The sequence below is a fragment of the Scyliorhinus torazame genome, chromosome 2, assembly GCF_047496885.1.
Source record: "Scyliorhinus torazame isolate Kashiwa2021f chromosome 2, sScyTor2.1, whole genome shotgun sequence".
Lineage (NCBI taxonomy): Eukaryota > Metazoa > Chordata > Chondrichthyes > Carcharhiniformes > Scyliorhinidae > Scyliorhinus > Scyliorhinus torazame.
This window is the reverse complement of record NC_092708.1, coordinates 99,999,765-100,022,406: the sequence shown is the minus strand read 5'-3', so window position 1 is coordinate 100,022,406 and position 22,642 is coordinate 99,999,765. Positions and strand designations below refer to the sequence as shown.

At 44.8% G+C, this 22,642-nt stretch overlaps 1 protein-coding gene across 1 annotated transcript in view; it reads left to right on the top strand.

Moving 5' to 3' along the window:
- The window catches only part of pkp4 (plakophilin 4), a 328,075-nt gene that overhangs the window by 230,673 nt on the left and 74,760 nt on the right, over positions 1–22,642 (top strand). Inside the window, 4 exon segments of the mRNA XM_072474888.1 lie at positions 9,473–9,656; positions 10,624–10,741; positions 15,707–15,878; positions 15,881–15,897. Coding sequence (XP_072330989.1) covers positions 9,473–9,656; positions 10,624–10,741; positions 15,707–15,878; positions 15,881–15,897 — 491 coding nt within the window.

Sequence of the window (22,642 nt, the reverse complement as noted above, 5' to 3'; positions counted from 1 at the left end):
TTTCTTCATGTACTGGAAATATATTATCTTTCATGATCTCTTCTGTATCTCCATTGTGTTGCAATTAGGACTAATTGCACAGTCTCCAGAACCATATTTTAATTCCTGTACTATTATAGATACAATGAGCCAAATGGTCTCTTGGTGTAAACGTTTTTCAAGATCTATTCTGAAACAAAAACATCCCAGAGACTAGAATAACTGGTCAGTGCAATTCGAGGCCACGGTGAAAAATTTGAAACCGCACGGAATAAGGGGACATATGGAGAGCAGACAGCAAGTGAGCGAGATGTAGACCAAGTGCAAAGTGGGGAATTTGGTCCACATGAGCATTTGGTACAGGGGGAAAGAGGTACTACTTTTTCAACCTTTTTCAGCCTCCAGTAGCTGTAGAAGACATGAGTTGCACACCAGAAATAGTATGGAGAGACAGCGGTGAGAATTTGAAAGAGCTAGGGTGGGGGTTGAATCTCAGGATTCAGGACATTCTGAAGAAAATCAAAGTGTGATGTAACGGGAAAGAATGCAAGTGATTGGTTGGTGAGCATTTTCTCTATCACTCTCCTCTAAACTAAGGGATTTTAATTGGGGTAAGTGTTACATTAATTGAAATAATATAAGCGCAGACAGGACAAGGAGCATTAATTAAAATGTGATTAATGTTTTGAATAATTAATTAAACACCGAGTGGATGGCAGCTGTAACATGTGGGAGCTGGTGAATGCCTATGTGATCCATCGCACCCACAGATGTAACTATCTGTGGCTTGAGGAACTCCAGTCACAGTTAATGAACTGGAGGCCAAGCCTCCAACATTGCAATGCATTCGGGAGGGCGGAAGTTACCGAGATCTTGGAGTGGATTCTCCGATTTGCAGATTAAGCGTTGACTCCGGCATGGGAACAGTGGGGTTTTGCGGCAGTAAAAATGGCGCAAAAGCTGGACTGATCATCCGTCTGGTGGGGGGCTAGCAGCCGCGCATCGTAAAGCCCCTGGCTTTACCTGCGGTGAAAACCGGAGAATTGCAGGGTCCGTGGCCACACATGCAACATGGAGCTGGCTGTGTGCGGACACGGCCTGCCAAAAACTGCCCCCCTGTAACCAGCCTCGCCACCCCTGGACCACCCCCCACCAGACCCTGCCTAAGGACCCCTGCCAGCGGAACAGCCCCCCCCCCCCAACTGTAGAGGTGCTGAACTCAATCCGCAGCCACCACGTGGGGTCCACAAGAAACAAAAAGGTTGTGTTCCACGCAGTAGGGAACTCGGCCCATTGGGGGAGGGCCTTGGGTGACATCCTGAGGCCGCCCCGATGGCGTGCGGCATACTCTTTGAGCACGCCGTTTTTGAGGGGGTGGACAATCGCAAAAGCGCCGCTGCCCCCAATTTTGGCGCAAACTGTGATCCTCCAGTCAATCGCCGAACGCTATTTCGGCGACCAGAGAATCCCACACCTGTAACAGGAGGGGGTTACACCCATTAAGATAGGGTCTTTTGATTTGATCAGGGACAAGATGGTGTGAATGCTTGAGGCAAGTATGGGGATTGAGAAGCTAGAAGTGAAGACTCCTCAGCCCTTTCAATTGTCCAGCACGCTTGAAGTTTTTCCAGTTTGTGTGGAAAAAGAGCGGTGGCTGCAAGTTTGAAGCAAACTGGCCATGACACAGTGGTGCAGGGAGCCGTTCAACTGGAGGCGTTGTAAATAGTGTAGCTCGGGGAATGGATACGGTTCGCTACAGCCAAGGGTAAGACTCCAGAAGGCTGTATTGCCTGCCCAGTGTCAGGGTTCAGGACATTTGCTGTGGGCACTAAAGGAACTTGGAGTGGGAGGGGGAGAATTCAGTTGTGGTCCATGTAGGTACCAACAGCATAGATAAGACTAGGAAAGAGTTTCTGCTTGGGGCATAGGAGCAGCTAGGAGCTAAATTTAAAAAGTAGAACCACAACAGTAATGATCTCTATTATTCCTGAACCAAGAGTGAATTGACAAAGATTGGTGTGGAAATGGGTTTCAATTCATGGGGCACCATGGAGGAAGTGGGTACTATACTGTTGTTATGTCCTTTACCTGAACCATGCTACGACCAATGTTCTGGGCGGTACCAGGGTGATAGACTGGAATTTAGCCTAAATAGTGTGGAGCAAGGGATCGTGTGAGAGGATATATGGTGAAATAAAGAGAAATGGCAAGGAAATAGAGCAGGGGAGAGGCATAGGTAATAATAACCAAGTTTGGCAGGAAAGGCAGAGCAAAGGGTCTTAAAAATACACCAGTTGATAAGGCCAGAATTTGCAAGAATGGTAAAAAGACAGAATTAAAGATTGCATCTGCATGTGCGCAGCATTTGTCACAAAAAGATGAATTGATAGCACAAATAGAATGCGTGACCGAATAGCCACTTCAGAGAGGTGCCCAAGGCCGGGACCTAATTATTCAAGGATATTTGACTTTTCATGCAGCATAGGAAGCAAGGAAACAGTGGTGGAGTAGCTCTGTTAATTAAGGATGGCAGTGCACAAATGACAGATCACCCTCGTTCAGTTTAGGTAGAGATAATAGCAAAGGGAAGAAGTTACCTGTGGAGTACTTTATATGTCCCATAACCATGGCTACACTGTAGGACAGAATGTACAGGAAGAAATAATGGGGGCTTGTATGAAAGGTACTGCAATAACCATGGGTGATTTTAATCTTGTTAGTTTGGCAGATAGGCAAAGGTAACCTGGAAGATGAGTTCATGGTGTATTTGGGATATTTTCTTAGAGGAGTATGTTCTGGAGCCAACCAGGAACAGGTTGTTTTAGACCTGTTAAAGGCTTCCACGGGTATATGAAAAGGAAAAGAATGGGCAGCACTGTGGCATAGTGAGTTAGCACTGCGGCCTCACGGCGCCAAGGTCCCAGGTTCGATACCGGCTCTGGGTCACTGTCCTCGTGGAGTTTGCACATTCTCCCCGTCTTTGCGTGGGTTCCGCCCCCACAATCCAAAAGATGTGCAGGGTAAGTGGATTGGCCACACTAAATTGCCCCTTAATTGGAAGGAAAAAAATGAATTGGGTACTCAAAATTTATTTTTAAAAAGGAAAAGAATAACTAAAGTGAGCCTTTTCTCCTCCCAGCCACTGGTCACCCTGATCCAGGGAATTTTCCTCCCAGTTTATACTTTGTTGTTTTCCAGTGCCCTCTTCATTACAACACCAGCCAGCCTAAGCAGGAACTTTCAAGCACTTGTACCAATTGAACGTCTGTCAGGTTTGGTGACCCACTAACTATGTGCTTAGTTTATGAGGGCCTAGGTGATCAGAGAAGGAGTGTCCTGGTGGTCCCATGATCTGACCGATCTGTCTGCAGACACTGGCACATGGACTCGCCTTGTGGTGATTTTTATCACTGACTATATTACTGTCTGAGATGATGTACTATTTTCTCTCTCTAAAGCTGGCTCTTAATATATTTTTCATACAAGATATTTGTTTAGACGGTCTCTTTTTTGCTCTACAATGCAATCCTTCCAAATGTGTTGTCTCCACTTAATAAAATAAATGTACCTGTTGCATTAAAAAAAATTGTGATCCAACACTAGCAAAGTTGCAAATCTCAGCTTGGGGTTGCATCTTGGGTTATGGAACAAGAATCACTGCAGCTTCTACTTTTCATTATTATGTAGTGATCTCTGCTGGTAATTTCAAGTTATTTATTATGTTATGGGCCAAGGTTTAGAGAACCCCAAAGTGTATCATGGAGTTCACCTGACCCACAACTTTTAATAGATGTGGTAGAGCAGAAATGGAAAAGTATTTTTTAAAGCGAAAGAATGTTTATTCTATGAACTCAAGTTAACCTTTTTAAAACATACAGTGAACATCTTAGCAACCATTAATTCAAATACAACACCCAAAGACTACAACAGTAAGTAAACCTTTAAGCTTTCCTTTTTAACATCCATACGACTTAAAAACACCTTTTACCAGAAGCACATCAGGTTAAAGTCACAACTACTGTTATTAGTTTTAAATCACCAGGATCGATTTACAGTCCTTAGATTACAGAGAGAGATTCATACACCTTCTGGCTGTGACTGCAGCTCCAACACTGAAAACGAAATTAAAACACACCCTGCAGCCTGCTCAAAAACGAAAGTAAAAAGCTGACCGACAGCCCAGCTCCACCCACTCTCTGACGTCACTGTAGTAATAAACACCCATTTCTTAAAGGTACTCTCACTACAGGTATTTATATACACACCCATTTATAAACACCCATTTCTTAAAGGTACTCTCACATGACAATTGGGTAAAAAAAACAAGCCTCCAACAAGAACAGTGCTCAGTGTCTAGGTTCATACATAATGACTACTTCACCAAGTTACTAATGGGTGTTACTAACCATCTGATCAGTAAGTTTGCAGACGACACAAAAATTGGTGGCGTTGCGGATAATGAAGAGGATTATCAGAGGGTACAGCAGGATATAAAAAAAAATTTAATAATATTTTTATTCTCCTTTTTCACGTGTTCTCCCACATTTGCACCCATCAACAATAAACAATAATCAGCAAGATATGTCAATCCCCATAATAACAATGATCCCATCCACCCACCAACCCCCAAACATCAGCCCGCATGTTTATATAAACAAATGACAAAAAGGAATCGGGGATTACCCGTAATCACCCTTAATCTACACAGCCCCCAACTAATGTTCAATGTTATCCAGTTCTTGAAAGTGTATAATAAATATAGCCCATGACCTGTAGAAGCCGCCTGAGCTTCCCCTCTGTTCGAACTTAACCTTCTCATGGGTCAAGTATTCCAACAGGTCCCCCTGGGCACTGGGTGGAGAGGCTGCTCTCCATCCCAGCAGGATCCGCCTTCGGGCGATCAACGAGACAAAGGCTATATCTGCCTCCGCTCCCGTTTCCAACCCTGGCTGATCCGACACCCCGAATATGGCCTCCTGGGGACCCGGGTTCAGTTTCACATGCACCACCTTGGAAATTACCCTAAATACATCCTTCCAGTACTCCCCTAGCTTTGGACAGGACCAAAACATATGAACGTGATTCGCGGGCCCCTGCCCTGCAACACTCACACACATCCTCTACTCCTTCAAAAAATTGGCTCATCCTCGCCCTCGTGAGGTGCGCTCTATATACCACCTTCAGCTGTATCAGCCCCAACTTCGCACATGAGGTGGAGGCATTCTCTCTCCGGAGCACCTCACACCAGACCCCCTCCTCTATAACCTCTCCCAGCTCTTCCTCCCACTTTGCTTTGATCCCTTCCAGTGGTGCCTTATCCTCTTCCAGAATAGCTCCGTACACCGCTGACACTGCCCCCTTCTCCAGTCCCCTTGTCGTCAACACCTCCTCCAGCAATGTGGAAGCCGGTTCCTCTGGGAAGCTCTGTATCTCCTTCCTGGCAAAATCCCGAACCTGCATGCACCTAAACACTTCTCCCTGCTCTAGCCCATACTTTGCTTCCAGCTCCCTCAATCCTGTAAACCGGCCCCGAAGAAACAAATCTTTTAGTGTCTTAATCCCCTTCTCTTTCCATTTCCGAAAACTTCCATCCCACCTCCCTGGCTCAAATGTGTGGTTCCCCCCGAATCGGCATTTCCCTTGACCCTAAACCCAACCCGAAGTGTTGGCGAAACTGCCTCCAGATTTTCAATGAAGCTATTATTACCGGACTCCCTGAATATTTCCCCGGAGCTATCGGGAGCGGCGCTGTTGCACGTGCCTTCAGCCCCGACCCCCTGCACAAACTCTCCTCCATTCTGACCCACTGAGAATCAACCCCTCTGACCCAGCTCCGCACTTTCTCCACGTTCGCCGCCCAGTAGTAGTACAACAGGTTCGGGAGACCCAAACCCCCTGCCTGCCTTCCCCTCTGTAGCAGCACCTTTCTCACTCTGGCCACCTTCCCTCCCCATATGAATGAGGTAATCCTTCCCTCAATCTCTCTGAAAAAAGACGATGGCAAGAAAATCGGTAGGCATTGAAAAATAAACAGGAATCGCAGCAACACATTCATTTTAACCGCCTGTACCCGACCCGCCAGTGACAGAGGAAGGCCATCCCACCTTGCCAAATCGGCTTTCACTCTCCCCACCAAACTAGTGATGTTGTACCTGCGAAGCCTCCCCCACTCCCGGGCAACCTGCACCCCCAGATACCTAAAATGAGTCGCTGCTCTATGGAATGGCTGCCCCCACCCCCGGCCGCGACACCATAAAGTACTCACTCTTGTCCAGGTTCAACTTGCACCCAGAGAAAGACCCAAGTACCTGCAGTAGCTCCAATATTCCTCCTATCGACGCACTCGGCTCCGACGCATACAGCAGCAAGTCGTCGGCATTTAAGGACACCCTATGCTCTATCTTCTCTTCCCCCCCCCCCACCCCCCCACCCCCGCACTATTCCATGCTCCCGAACTTCTCAATGCGATGGCCAACGGCTCAATCGCAAGTGCAAACAGCAGGGGGGACATAGGACATCCCTGTCTTGTCCCACGGTGGAGAGAAAAGTATCTCGAACTAATATTATTTGTGCGGACACTCGCCTTTGGTTCCTTATACAATAGCTTTACCCAGTTCACAAACCTTGGTCCAATCCCAAACCGCTCCAGCACTGCCATCAGGTACCCCCATTCTACCCGATCAAACGCCTTCTCGACGTCCAATGCCACAACTACCTCTGTTTCCTTTCTTTCCGCCGGTGCCATAACAACGTTCAAAACCCTCCTAATGTTCGAAAATAGCTGCCTCCCTTTATGAACCCCGTCTGATCCTCCCCTATCACCTTCGGAAGGCACTCCTCACAGCAGGATATAAACTTGTTGGAATATTGGGCTGAGAAATGGCAGATGGAGTTTAATCCGGACAAGTGTGAGGTAATGCACTTTGGAAGTTCCAATGCATGTAGAAATTACACAAATGGTAGATCTCTTGCGAGTACTGACAGGCAGAGAGATCTGGGCGTGCATGTCCAGCGATCACTGAAAGTGGCAACGCATGTGGGTAAGGTGGTCAAGAATGCTTACAGCATGCTGGCCTTCATCGGTCAGGGCATTGAATATAAAAATTGGCAAGTCATGTTACAGCTGTACAGGACCTTAGTTACCTTGGGGGCTGGTTTAGCACAGTGGGTTAAACAGCTGGCTTGTAATGCAGAACAAAGCAGCAGCGCGGGTTCAATTCCCGTACTGGCCTCCCCGAACAGGCCCCGGAATGTGGCGACTAGGGGCTTTTCACAGGAACTTCATTGAAGCCTACTTATGACAATAAGCGATTATTATTATTAGGCCTCATTTGGAATACTGTGTACAATTCTGGTCACCACACTTCCAGAAGGATGTGGATGCTTTGGAGAGAGTACAGAAGCGGTTTACTAGGATGTTGTCTGGTATAGAGGGCATTAGCTATGAGGAAAGGTTAGATAAACTCGGTCTGTTCTCACTGGAACGACGGAGGTTGAGAGGCGACCTGATAGAGGTCTACAAGATTGAGTGGCATGAACAGAGTGGATAGTCAGATGCTCTTTCCTAGGGTAGGAGAGTCAAGTACTAGGGGACAGATTGTCATGTGAGAGTACCTTTTAAGAAATGGGTGTTTATAAATGGGTGTATATATAAATATTTGTAGTGAGAATACCTTTAAGAAATGAATACCTTTATTATTGCAATGATGTCAGAGAGTGGGTGGAGCTGGGCTGTCTGTCGGCTTTTTATTTTTGTTTTAGGCTGTTTACTGCAGGGTGTGTTTTAGTTTAGTTTTCAGTTTTGGAGCTGAAGCCAGACACAGCAGGTGTACTGTTGATCTCTCTGCCATGAAAAGACTATCTCTTGATCATTTGGTGAATTCAGAATTATAAATGTTCTCAGTAGTGAATGTAAACTTAATGTGCTTCTGGTAAAAGGTGTTTTAAGTCTTATGGATGTTAAAAGGAAAGCTTGAAATGAAATAAATCGCTTATTGTCACAAGTAGGCTTCAATGAAGTTACTGTGAAAAGCCCCTAGTCGCCACATTCCGGCGCCTGTTCGGGGAGGCTGGTACGGGAATTGAACCGTGCTGCTAGCCTGCCTTGATCTGCTTTCAAAGCCAGCGATTTAGCCCTATTGTCAATAGCCCAGATTGAGCCAGACCCACGGGCACCCAGAGATTCTGCTGTTACCTTATATGGAAACGGGTTACATGCAGCGCACAGCACCAGAGATGGGACACCTGGGGCAACTGAGGTGTCCTGTCAAACGGCCATCTCCTGGATCATTGGGTGCTGAGACTCCCACCGGAGGCATTAGTGTTGTATTCTTTGGGGGTTGTATATGAATTAATGGTTGCTCAGATGTTCACTGTATGTTTTAAAAAGGTTGACTTGAATTCATAGAATAAACATTGTTTTGCTTAAAAAAATACTTTTCCATTTCTGCTGTCTCACACCTGTAGAGTGGGCCGTGTGCTCCCCATACCACAATCTATTAAAAGTTGTGGGTCTGGTGAACTCCATGATACACTCTGGGGTTCTCTAAACCCTGGCCCATAACAATAGGTTTAAAGTTTGTGGGGAAAAGTTTAGAGACTCATGAATAGAACCCCAGTTTCAGATCTCCTTCTCTATGTGGGCCGTCTACTGTCTAGTTGGGTTGTATGTGACTATCAAGGTCAAAAGGTTAGAGTGACTGCTTGATCCTATTACTGAGAGGAGGTGTGCCGTATTGCATTCCAAAAACCTAATGACATTTAAGATGGACGACAACATGGAGGAATCTAATGCAAAATCCAAGTGAAAATGTGATTTAGGATTTGCTTTTCATATTTTTTATGAAAAGGTTTGAGTGTAATTTGGGATTTCGTATTTCATTAACCCTGGCTATTCTGGTAGCTATCAACAACAATTATTTCACCTCTGCCATGTACTAATTAAGAATTTATTTTGCAGTTTCTTGGGGTTGTATACATTTGAGCAACTAAAATGAACATCTGCAATCCGAGCTTTCAATCGCCAAAAAGTAACTGGAAATTAACACTGATCTCTGTTATTGTCAGCATTTTAAGGAAAGAGATAACTAATTTAAATGTTGAAATTTTGCACAATATTTGTCGGGTTCTCCCATAACTGTCCACCATAACTGCCGCAGAGAAAACTCTGAGAAATAGCATAACTAGTCATTAGCTATTTCACCAGTGTATATACCCAAATTACAGTGGGCAATCGAGAATTCATGTTGAACTTCTACTCAAGTTTCTCTTTAGTCAACTGTGGATTGTTTCTTATGAACAAGAAAAGGACCTCTGGTCCATTCAGCCTGTCCCATGCATTGTGATATTTTGTGTATCTCAATGCGTAGACTCGCCATCCCATTCAGGACTAAGATTTGAAAGTTGTTTACTCTTAGGGAGAGGGTAATAAAAGCTCTGCAGTTATCAAGCTAGTAAGTGCTGGGAAATTAAAATACGTTGCAATATGTTTTAGGAGTCCTCTGGAACTTGTCTTCATGTGATGCAGTGAAGATGCCAATTATTCGTGATGCTCTAACAACTCTCACAAATAGTGTGGTGATACCTCATTCTGGGTGGAGCAGCTCCTCTTTTGATGAAGACAGAAAAGTGAAATTCCACACTTCTTTAGTTCTGCGAAATACTACCGGATGTCTACGGTAAGTAAATTATCCTCCTCAGCCCAATGGTCATAAATATAGAAACATATTGCGCCGTTGCTAAAACAAAATATTTTCGTACCAAACAAGATAAAATGCGCCGTACCGGCCTCCCCAAACAGGCGCCGGAATGTGGCGACGAGGAGCTTTTCACAGTTGCTTCATTGAAGCCTACTTGTGACAATAAGTGATTATTATTATATTATATTGAAGAATTGAAAGTAAAAAGCAGTTTTAAGTATTCAAGTACAAAAATTTTCCATTTTCAAAGAATTGATTTTTCTAGGTAAGATGAAATATTTTTAGTTTTAAAATAGTTTTTGTTTGGTTTCTCACTCATTTTCTCTGCCACTTTTCCCCTCTTTATGACCACTCAACAAGATGTTAACTCTCCTAGAGTTCAATTCCATGGGTAATCAATGCCTTGAACAAGTGCTATTCTTCATTTATGGAAAGTGTCTAATTTGGTTATCTTTAATTCAATGAAATGTTTATAATTATTGGTACGTGTTGAATAAACTAGGATTTTTTCACTGGAAAGACTGAGGCTGTAGGGAGACCTGATAGAAGTCTACAAAACAATGTGAGAGGTATAGGCAGGGTGGATAGTCGGAGGCTTTTTCCAAGGGTGGAAGTGTCAATTACAAGGGGGCACAGGTTCAAGGTGAGAGGGGGAAAGTTTAAGGGAGATGTGCGGGGTAGGCTTTTCACGCAGAGAGCTGTGGGTGCTTGAAACACGCTGCCAGAGGATGTGTGGAAGCAGGCACATTAGCAACATTTAAGAGGCTACTGGATGGATACATGAATAGGGGGGAAATAGAGGGATATGGACCGAGTAAGGGCGGAAGGATTATTTTAATTTGGGGCATCATGATCGGCATAGGCTTGGAGGGTCAAAGGGCCTGTTCCTGTGCTGTACTTTTCTTTGTTCTTTGAGCCATGTTTTAACAAATTTGCCATTTTACAGAAATCTTAGCTCTGCAGGAGAAGAAGCTCGAAAGAAGATCCGATCTTGTGAGGGGTTGGTGGATTCGTTACTATATGTTATCCAGATGTGCGTTAACACTGCAGATTATGATAGCAAGGTTTGTGATTTGCTTACTTTTTAAAAAATATATCTTTATTAAGAATTTTTCAAAACAATATTTTTCCACCTTACAAACAACCCCCCCCCCCCGTAACAAAGAAGAAAAAAAAGAACTCGCGTGGCAAGACATGAACATGGCAAGTCAATAAAATACAGAACTTTGTACAATGGATTCTTCCCGTACATGTCAGTTTCCAGATCATTCATGTGCTTTCTTGCTCACATGCCCCCCACAGGTACTCCCCCCCCCCCCCCCCCCCCCCCCAACCCCTGGGTTGCTGCTGTCCGATCTTCATCTAACGCTCCGCGAGATGGTGTAGGAACGGTTGCCACCGCCTGTAGAACCCCTCAAGGAAAGCTTTATCCTTTCCAACTTGATAAACCCAGCCATATCATTTATCCAGGCCTCCACGCTGGGGGGCTTCGCCTCCTTCCACATTAACAAGATCCTTCGCCGGGCTACTAGGGACGCAAAGGCCAGAATGCCGGCCTCTTTCGCCTCCTGCACTCCCGGCTCGTCCACTACTCCAAATAGTGCTAGCCCCCAGCTTGGCTTGACCCGGACTTTCACCACCTTAGATACTGTTCCCGCAACCCCCCACCAGAACCCCTCCAGTGCCGGACATGACCAAAGCATATGGACATGGTTTGCCGGACTTCCTGAGCACCTCCCACATCTGTCCTCCACCCCAAAGAACCTACTCGGCCTCGCCCCTGTCATATGCGCTCTATGAACCATCTTAAATTGTATCAGGCTAAGCCTGGCACACAAAGAGGAATTAACCCTACTTAGGGCATCAGCCCAGAGCCGCCCCTCAATCTCCTCCCCCAACTCCTCTTCCCATTTACCCTTCAGCTCCTCTACCAAAGCCTCCCCCTCTTCTTTCATCTCCTGGTATATCGCCAACACCTTGCCCTCTCCGACCAATACGCCCAAAATCACCCTATCTTGAATCCCCTGTGCCGGGAGTAGCGGAAATTCCCTCACCTGCCGCCTCACAAACGCCCTCACTTGCATGTACCTGAAAGCGTTTCCCGGGGGTAGCCCAAACTTCTCCTCCAGCGCCCCTAAGCTCGCAAACGCCCCGTCAATGAACAGGTCCCCCATTCTTCTAATCCCTACCCGATGCCAGCTCTGAAATCCCCCGTCCATCCTACCTGGGACAAACCGATGGTTGTCTCTGATTGGGGACCACAGCGAGGCTCCCGTCGCACCCCTGTGTCGTCTCCACTGCCCCCAGATCTTCAGCGTTGCCACAAACACCAGGCTTGTGGTGTACCTTTTCGGCGGGAGCGGCAGCGGTGCCGTCACCAGCGCCCCCAGGCTCGTTCCTTTACAGGACGCCATCTCCAACCTCTTCCACGCCGCCCCCTCTCCCTGCATCACCCACTTACGGATCATTGCCACGTTGGCTGCCCAATAATAACCACCCAAATTCGGCAATGCCAACCCTCCTCTATCTCTGCTACGCTCCAAGAACCCCCTCCTTACGCGGGGTCTTGCTCGCCCACACAAATCCCGTAATGCTCCTGCTCGATTTGCTTAATTTAATAGTAATTTTACTCATTCTGTGAATTTGATTTGATGTACTGCAAAATTCTTGTAAAACAATCACTGAATTTAATTTAAAGCCTGTGACCGTTTTTTGTCTTCCTACTTTTCCCACCTAGTGTCTACTTTTCTCTTGAAGGCACTGAGTTTTGTGAATAGATAATCATAGGCACTAGCAGCACTTCAGAGTAATCACATTTTCAACCTTTTTTATAGTCTTCCAATTTTAGATTTTTATAACTGAAACTATCTCATGAGATTAGAATATAATAAATAAAGAATTATTATGTAAAATAATTTTCTAACTATATCTCCGTCTCTAATGGGTCAGGAACACATGCTAATGCAATGATAAAGATTCTTGTTGATCCCTTGACTGAAGGGATATAGCCTTGACTTTCTCAAATATCACCGGCACCGCTCCATAATGGCAGATGCAAAATACACTTTGCAATGTAGGATAGCACAATTAGAAATAAATAAATATGATGATATAACCATTCCAGAAATGTATTGCAAATTGACCACGGTGGAAATGGAATATTCAAGTGTAATAGACATTCCGGGAGACAGGGAAATGAGATGGGGTAGCTCTTTTAATAAAGTACAAGAATCATAGAATACCTGCAGTGCAGAAGGAGGTCATTAGACCCATTGAGTCTGCACCGACCCTTTGAAAGAGCACTGTAGCCATGTCCACCCCCCCGTCCACCCTTCCCTATCCCTGTAGTCTAACCTACATCCCTGGACACTAAGGGGAAATTTAGCATGGCCAATAAACCTAACCTGCACATCTTTGGACTGTGGGAGGAAACCAGAGCGCCCGGAGGAAACCATGCAGACATGGGAAGAACGTTCAATCTCCACACAGTCACCCAGAATTAAACCTGGGTGCCTGGTGCTGTGAGGCAGCAGTGCTAACCACTGTGCTGCCTGATCATTCTTAAGTAAGGAATCTAAGGATGGTATCAAATTGAAAGGAAAGACCTATAGTGCGGTGAAGATTGGGTAAATCCAGAAATCAGCAAATAATGATGAAAAAATTAGAGGGAGAAATTAGAATAGGAGAGTAAATTAGCAAGTAATAAAAGCAGACAGCAAGAGCTTCTGCAAGTATATAACAAGGTAGAGCTAAAATAAATATTGGTCCCTAAAGAATCAGTGCATATGTGAAAAATGATCATGGCTCAGAAGATGAAAATATACAATCAGTTTGAGAGGACATGAGAAATAACAAGGGAATGAAGTCACCAGTGGAATCATTTATAAGCCCCCTAACAGTCGCTACATTGTAGAACAGGGTAAACATCATAAAATAATGGGGACTTGTAAGAAAGGTACTGCAATAATCATAGTTGATTTTAATCCTTTAGATTGGACGAATCAAATTGGCAAAAGTAGCCTGGAGGATGAGTTCATAGTGTACTCAGGACAGTTTCTTAAAACAATACGTTTTCGTACCAACCAGGTAATAGGCTATTTTAGAGATGGTAATATCTAATTAGACAATATTAATTAATCTTTTAGTTAAGGATCCTCTATGCAAGAGCGATTGTTACATGATAGAATGCTGTTCCAAACAAATGAGAGAAATGTGGGTGCATAGTTCGTGCCTTAAGGCAAGTACAAAGGAATGAAAGCGGAGTTGGTAACAGTAGATTGGGAAAATAGGTTAAAAGATAATACAGTAAGTAAGCAGTTGGAGACATTTTAAGAGGATATTGTATAATTGTCAACAAGGGCATATTCCATTGAGAGAGCCTCTGCGGGAAGGATTCACCATCATCCTTAACTAAGGAATCGAAGAATGGTATCAAACAGAAAGAAAAGACCTATGGCGCAGTGAAGATTGAGTAAACCCAGAAATCAGCAAACAATGATGAGAAAAGGGAGAAATTAGAATAAGAGAGTAAATTAGCAAAAAATAAAAGAACAAACAGCAAGAGCTTCTACAAGTATCTAAAGTAAATATTGGTCCCAAAAGGATGAGACTTGGGAATTAATAAGAAGAAACAAAGAAATGGCAGAGACTTGAACAAATATTTTCTTCCTGTCACCATGGTAGAGGACACGGGCATCCCAAGAACAGTAGAGAATAAAAGGGCAAGATGGACTGAGGCAGAAATTAAAGCAATCACCATCACTGGAGAAAATGTATTTGGAAATTTAATTGGACTAAAGGCAGACAAGTCCCCTGCATCTATCTTGAAGATCTTAAGGAGTGGCTGTTGAGAGAGAATCTTTGCACTTGTTGTGATCTTCCAAAATTCCCCAGATTCTGAGAAGGTCCCAGCACACTGAAAGACCACAAATGTAACACCTCTCCGAGGTGTTGGAGGACATTGAAAGCTGGGAACTATGGGATGTTTGCCTAACATCTGTCTTGGGGAAATTGCTGGAATGCATTATTAAGCAAGTAGCAGCAGGACATTTAGAAAACCAAAATACATTTGAGAAGGATTCAACATGTTTATGAAAGAGAAAGCATGTTTGACAAATTTATTTGAGTTCCTTAAATATGTAACACAGAGGTTGGATAAAGGAGAGCCGGTAGATCCATAGAACCCCTACAGTGAAGAAGGAGACCATTCGGGCCCATCGAGTCTGCACCAACCCTCTGAAAGAGCACCCTACCTAGGCCCAATCCCCTACCCTATCCCCGTATACCACCTAGAGGCCATTTAGCATAGCCAATCCACCTAACCTGCACATCTTTAGACTATGGGAGGAAACCACAGCACCCGGAGGAAACCCACGCAGATACAGGAAGACTGTGCCAGCTCCACACAGTCACCTGAGGTCGGAATCAAACCCAAGTCTCTGGTGTTGAGGCAACAGTGCTAACCACTGAGCCACCGTTTTCTCTGTGCTAATGTTTTCCCTTGTGGAGGAATCTACAACTCTGGGTTGAGTTTCAAAACCAAGGACCTCTCGTTTGAGATGAGGACAAATTTCCTCTTGAGGTTCATGAATCTTATGAATACTCTGCCTGAGAGCAGTGGAGGCTGGATCATTGAATATATTCAATGCTGAGTTAAGATATGTTTTTGATCTACAAGGGAGCCTAGGTTTATTGAGGGCAGGCGGGAAAGTGGAATCGAGGCCATAATCGGATCAACCATGATCTTATTGAATATCAGCAGGGTTGAGGTGACAAATTGCCTGCTGCCGCTCCTATTTCTTATGTTCTTATGAAATGTCCCTTTTACTATTTTGTAATCCCTACACTAAGTTGGAGTTGAGTTTTCATGGGAAGCTCCATGGAAAACTTGTCCGTGAAGTGTAGCTAAGTTTAGATGCTAGGAATCTAAAGAGGTTCTGTACCTTTACTGAGGCAAAAGTTGATAAAATGACAATGTTCATTAAATATGACTGATGTAAATGGCATTCTAACTATGTTTGTTGATTTAGACTGTGGAAAATTGTGTCTGCATCCTGAGAAACCTGTCCTATCGCTTAGAGCTAGAGGTTCCACAAGCTCGACTGATGGGAACAAGTGAGCTTGATGGATTACTTGGTAGCGACTCTCCTAATAAAGATGCTGATTCTGGTTGCTGGGGTAAGAAGAAGAAAAAGAAAAAAAAGAACCCCAGGAAGATCAGGTAAAAGTTTGCCTTCCACTAAAACTATGATATGATTTGTAACTTAGTCTAAATGGGATCTGAAGCACCAAACAAAATTAATGAATATTGTAATAAATTGAGGGGCAAGGTGATAGTCTTTAGAACATACAGTGCAGAAGGAGGCCATTCAGCCCATCGAGTCTGCACCGACCCACTTAAGCCCTCACTTCCACCCTATCCCCGTAACCCAATAACCCCTCCTAACCTTTTTGGTCACTTGGGGCAATTTATCATGGCCAATCCACCTAATCCACCTAACCTGCATGTCTTTGGACTGTGGGAGGAAACCGGAGCACCCGGAGGAAACCCACGCAGACACGAGAATGTGCAGACTCCGCAGAGGCAGTGACCCAGCGGGGAATCGACCCTGGCGCTGTGAAGCCACAGTGCTATCCACTTGTGCTACAGTGCTGCCCTTTAGAATGACAACAAACTCGAACTGACTGTAAACATAAAATAGTCCCTGTAATGCGTGGCTTGAGGTGTTCACTGGAAAATCTGGAGTTTGCAAGAAGGTGCCAAAGTTGTGGTGGATGGAGCATTTTACATGAAGGGGAAATGCAACAAAGTACAATAAACTTGCAGGATGGATGTGTAATTGGCAAATTAATGTCAATATGGATAATGGTGAGGTCATGCAATTTAGTGGAAAGAATAAAGAGGCCACATCCTGCTAGGGTAATAGTTTAAATGGGATCGAGAACAAAGGGATCTAGAGGTACCCAATCAAACTACAAATTAGTGGCACAGGACAATAAGGCTATTCATAACAAGTAAAACACTCTGGTTAATTTCTAGAATGATAGAATTGAGAAGCAGAGAAGTTCATTCCTTGGTTAGATCACACTCTGAGTACTGTGCATAGTTCTGGTCTCCATGATATAAAATGATATAGAGACATTAGAATTTTAAAGTGCAAAAGAAGATTTGCAAGGATGATACCAGAATTGGGAGAATACAGTTATTCGGAAACTGAACAGGACGAGGCTCATTTCCAGGAAAGAGAACACCTACAAAATGTTTAAGGTCGCGAGCGTTTAATAGGGTAGACGTAAAGATGCTTCCAATTGCGGGTCCAAAGCTCGGGACCTCAAACTTAAGGTAATCGCTAATAAATCCAATGGGAAATTTTGAAGAAATGTCTTTACCCAGAAAATTCCATGAATGTCATTGTGTTATCATTGGAGTGATGGAGGTGAATGACATCATTGCATTTAAGCGAAAGGCAGATAAGCACATCAAAGGGAACGGAATAAAAGGGTACAAAGAAATGTACAGCACAGGAACAGGCCCTTCGGCCCGTGCCGACCATGCTGCCCGACTAAACTACAATGTTCTACACTTCCTGTGTCCGTATCCCTCTATTCCCATCCTATTCATGTATTTGTCAAGCTGCCCCTTAAATGTCACTATTGTCCCTGCTTCCACCACCTCCTCCGGCAGCGAGTTCCAGGCACCCACTACCCTCTGTGTATAAAAAAAAAAAAAAAAAACTTGCCTCGTACATCTACTCTAAACCTTGCCCCTCTCACCTTAAACCTATGTCCCCTACTAATTGACCCCTCTACCCCGGGGAAAAGCCTCTGGCTATCCACTCTGTCTAGGCCCCTCATAATTTTGTAGACCTCTATCAGGTCGCCCCTCAACCTCCTTCGTTCCAGTGAGAACAAACCGAGTTTATTCAACCGCTCCTCATAGCTAATGCCCGCCATACCAGGCAACATTCTGGTAAATCTCTTCTGCACCCTCTCTAAAGCCGCCACATCCTTCTGGTAGTGTGCCGACCAGAATTGAACACTATACTCCGAGTGTGGCCCAACTAAGGTTCTATAGAGCTGCAACATGACTTGCCAATTCTTATACTCAATGCCCCGGCCAATGAAGGCAAGCATGCCGTATGCCTTCTTGACTACCTTCTCCACCTGTATTGCCCCTTTCAGTGACCTGTGGACCTGTACTCCTAGATCTCTCTGACTTTCAATACTCTTGCTTGAGGGTTCTACCATTCACTGTATATTCCCACCCAGCATTAGACCTTCCAAAATGCATTACCTCACATTTGTCCGGATTAAACTCCATCTGCCATCTCTCCGCTGAAGTCTGTAACCAATCTCTATCTGCTGTATCTCCTGACTGTCCTCATCGCTATCCGCAATTCCATAACCTTTGTGTCATCCGCAAATTTACTAATCAAACCAGTTGCATTTTCCTCCAAAGCATTTATATATATATACTACAAACAGCAAAGGTCCCAGCACTGTTCCTTGTGGAACACCACTGGTCACAGCCCTCCAATTAGAAAAGCATCCTTCCATTGCTACTCTCTGCCTTCTATTACCTAGTCAGTTCTGTATCCACCTTGCCAGCTCACCCCTGATCCCGTGTGACTTCACCTTTTGTACTAGTCTACCATGAGGGACCTTGTCAAAGGCCTTACTGAAGTCCATATAGACAACATCCACTGCCCTACCTGCATCAATCATCTTTGTGACCTCCTCGAAAAACTCTTATCAAGTTAGTGAGACACGACCTCCCCTTGCTACCCTTCTTAAACAGAGGATCAACATTGGCTATTCTCCAGTCCTCCGGGACATCACCTGAAGACAGTGAGGATCCAAAGATTTCTGTCAAGGCCTCAGCAATTTCCTCTCCAGCTTCCTTCAGTATCCTGGGGTAGATCCCATCAGGCCCTGGGGACTTATCTACCTTAATATTTTTAAGACACCCAACACCTCGTCTTTTTGGATCTCGATGTGAGCCAGGCTATCTACACACCCTTCTCCAGACTCAACATTTACCAATTCCTTCTCTTTGGTGAATACTGATGCAAAGTATTCATTTAGTACCTCGCCCATTTCCTCTGGCTCCACACATAGATTCCCTTGCCTATCCTTCAGTGGGCCAACCCTTTCCCTGGCTACCCTCTTGCTTTTTATGTACGTGTAAAAAGCCTTGGGATTTTCCTTAACCCTATTTGCCAATGACTTTTCGTGACCCCCTTCTAGCCCTCCTGACTGCTTGCTTAAGTTCCTTCCTACTTTCCTTATATTCCACGCAGGCTTCGTCTGTTCCCAGCCTTTTAGCCCTGACGAATGCCTCCTTTTTCTTTTTGACGAGGCCTACAATATCTCTCGTTATCCAAGGTTCCCGAAAATTGCCGTATTTATCCTTCTTCCTCACAGGAACATGCCAGTCCTGAATTCCTTTCAACTGACACTTGAAAGCCTCCCACATGTCAGATGTTGATTTGCCCTCAAACATTCACCCCCAATCTATGTTCTTCAGTTCCCGCCTAATATTGTTATAATTAACCTTCCCCAATTTAGCACATTCATCCTAGGACCACTCTTATCCTTGTCCACCAGCACTTTAAAACTTACTGAATTGTGGTCACTGTTCCCGAACTGCTCCCCTACTGAAACTTATACCACCTGGCCGGGCTCATTCCCCAATACCAGGTCCAGTACCGCCCCTTCCCTAGTTGGACTGTCTACATATTGTTTTAAGAAGCCCTCCTGGATGCTCCTTACAAACTCCGACCCGTCTAAGCCCCTGGCATTAAGTGAGTCCCAGTCAATATTGGGGAAGTTGAAGTCTCCCATCACCACAACCCTGTTGTTTTTACTCCTTTCCAAAATCTGTCTACCTATCTACTCCTCTATCTCCCGCTGGCTGTTGGGAGGCCTGTAGTAAACCCCCAACATTTTGACTGCACCCTTCTTATTCCTGATCTCTAGCCATATAGCCTCACTGCCCTCTGAGGTGTCCTCCCGCAGTACAGCTGTGATATTCTCCCTAACCAGTAGCTCAACTCCGCCACCCCTTTTACATCCCCCTCTATCCCGCCTGAAACATCTAAATCCTGGAACGTTTAGCTGCCAATCCTGCCCTTCCCTCAACCAGGTCTCTGCAATGGCAACAACATCATAGTTCCAAGTACTAATCCAAGCTCTAAGTTCATCTGCCTTGCCCATAATACTTCTTGCATTAAAACATATGCACTTCAGGCCACCAGACCCGCTGTGTTCAGCAACTTCTCCCTGTCTGTTCTGCCTCAGAGCCCCACTGTCCCTATTCCCTAGTTCTTCCTCAATGCTCTCACCTTCTGACCTATTGCTCCCGTGCCCACCCCCCCTGCCATACTAGTTTAAACCCTCCCATGTAACACCAGCAAACCTCGCGGCCAGGATATTTATGCCTCTCCAGTTTAGATGCAACCCGTCCTTATATAGGTCACACCTGTCCCGGAAGAGCTCCCAGTGGTCCAGATAACGGAAACCCTCCCTCCTACACCAGTTGTTTAGCCACGTGTTTAGCTGCTCTATCTTCCTATTTCTAGCCTCATTGGCACGTGGCACAGGGAGTAATCCCGAGATTACAACCCTCGAGGTCCTGTCTTTTAACTTTCTGCCTAGCTCCCTGAACTCCTGCTGCAGGACCTCATGCCCCTTCCTGCCTATGTCGTTAGTACCAATATGTACAACGAACTCTGCCTGTTGGCCCTCCCCCTTCAGGATGCCCTCTACCCGTTCGGAGACATCCTGGACCCTGGCACCAGGGAGGCAACATACCATCCTGGAGTCTCTTTCATGTCCACAGAAAACGCCTATCTGTGCCCCTGACTATAGAGTCCCCTATTACTATTGCTCTTCTGCGCTTTGACCCTCCCTTCTGAACATCAGAGCCAGCCGTGGTGCCACTGCTCTGGCTGCTGCTGTTTTCCCCTGATAGGCTATCCCCCCCGACAGTATCCAAAGGGGTATACCTGTTCGAGAGGGGGACAACCACAGGGGATTCCTGCACTGACTGCCTGCCCTTTCTGGTGGTCACCCATTTCTCTGCCTGCACCTTGGGTGTGACCACATTTATATAACTGCGATCTATGATGCTTTCCGCCACCTGCATGCTCCTAAGTGCATCCAAATGCTGCTCCAACCGAACCATGCGGTCTGTGAGGAGCTCCAGTTGGGTGCACTTTCTGCAGATGAAGCCATCCGGGATGCTGGAAGCCTCCTGGACCTGCCACATCTCACAGTCAGAGCACTGCACCCCTCTAACTGATATTGCGGCAATTAATTAGTAAATTAAAATTAAAAGTTTTTTTTTAATTTTATTAAAGTTACCGTTAACTATCTGTTTCCTAGCACTAGATTTCTAATATAAATGTGAAAGCTAAATATAGTACTCTCCGATCTCTGGTTTGGATACCCCTCTAAATTATAATTAAGTAATTATGTTTAATTAGTTACCAATGCTTAATTTTTTTAATTTAGTGTAGATTCCCAACCAGCCACTCGGGTCACAGCTTTTCTGCGATGTCACTTCAGTTTTCCCCCCCCCCCCCCCCCCCCCCACACACAATTTTAAAAAGGTATAAAAGTAAAAATCACTTACTTACCTTCTGAGGGTCTTCGATGTTCTCCGGTTCTCTCCCTGACAGAGACTGCTCCTCCTCCCCCGAACGGCTCCCAAAACTAGGCCGCAATCTTTTTAAATCTCCACTCTGACTCACAGCTCCTGCTCTTTTTAAATCTCCGCCTGTAGTGATATGCATTAACAAGTGTGTAAATATGTATAGCTTCCGACCAGTCTGTGTCAGGCAAGTAGTGGCACGTGACACTAGCTTGGGGGAGTCTTGAGGAGAAATCATCGTGGTCAGTTGTGTTTGTATTAGCTCCAGTTTTATAGCATTAATTTCATACCCACAGTTTATTATACTGTAATAAAATTAACTAGTCGTGGAACTAGATGTTCTTTAGTACGCCAACTCAGTAATTGTCTCTGTACAAGAACATAACCAGTGCTTTGGGGTTTGATGAAGAGAGGCAAGAGAAGATTTCTGTGGATCACAAACGGTGGTACAGGGCAGCTCAGCCAAGGGACCCCTTTCTGTGCCATAGGGGTCATTATCACTTAAAAATTACCTGGTCATTCATCCTATTGTTGTAAGTGGGATCTTCATGTGTTCAAATGGCTGCTGTGTTTACCTACATTGCAACAGTGATTGTGCTTAAAAAGTACTTTGCACGTGAAGCCGTTAGAAACATGCTGATGTTAGGAAGAAAATTATTTAAATGCAATTTCATTCTTTGATGTACCAAAATATTGCAAGGAACTTTTATAGAAGGAGCAGTGGACAATTACAGTGGATTATTTTAATTAGATACTACTGAGAGCGGTAGCATAGTGGTCGCTTTACTGGACTAGTAATCCCCTGATCCAGACAAATGACCTGGAGAAATTAATTCAAAAGGCACTGCAGGAACTTGGAATTATAAATTTAGTTGACTAAGTAAATCTAGAATAAAAAGCTGGTATCAGTAATGTTCACTATATAACCACCGGATTGTTGCAAAAATCAATGGAGTTCGCAAATATACTTTAGGAAGTCATCCGTACCTAATCAGACCTATATATGACTCCAGGATGCATCTTAACTGCCCTCTGAAATGGCCCTGCATGCCACTTATTAAAATGAAATGAAAATTGCTTATTATCACAAGTAGGCTTCAATGAAGTTACTGTGAAAAGCCCCTAGTCGCCACATTCCGGCGCCTGTTCAGGGAGGCTGGTACGGGAATCGAACCGTGCTGCTGGCCTGCCTTGGTCTGCTTTAAAAGCCAGCGATTTAGCCGAGTGTGCTAAACCAGCCAGTGAAGTGGTTCACCAGCACCTTATGGTCAATTAAGAATGGGTAATAAATTCTGCCTTGCCAGAGACATCC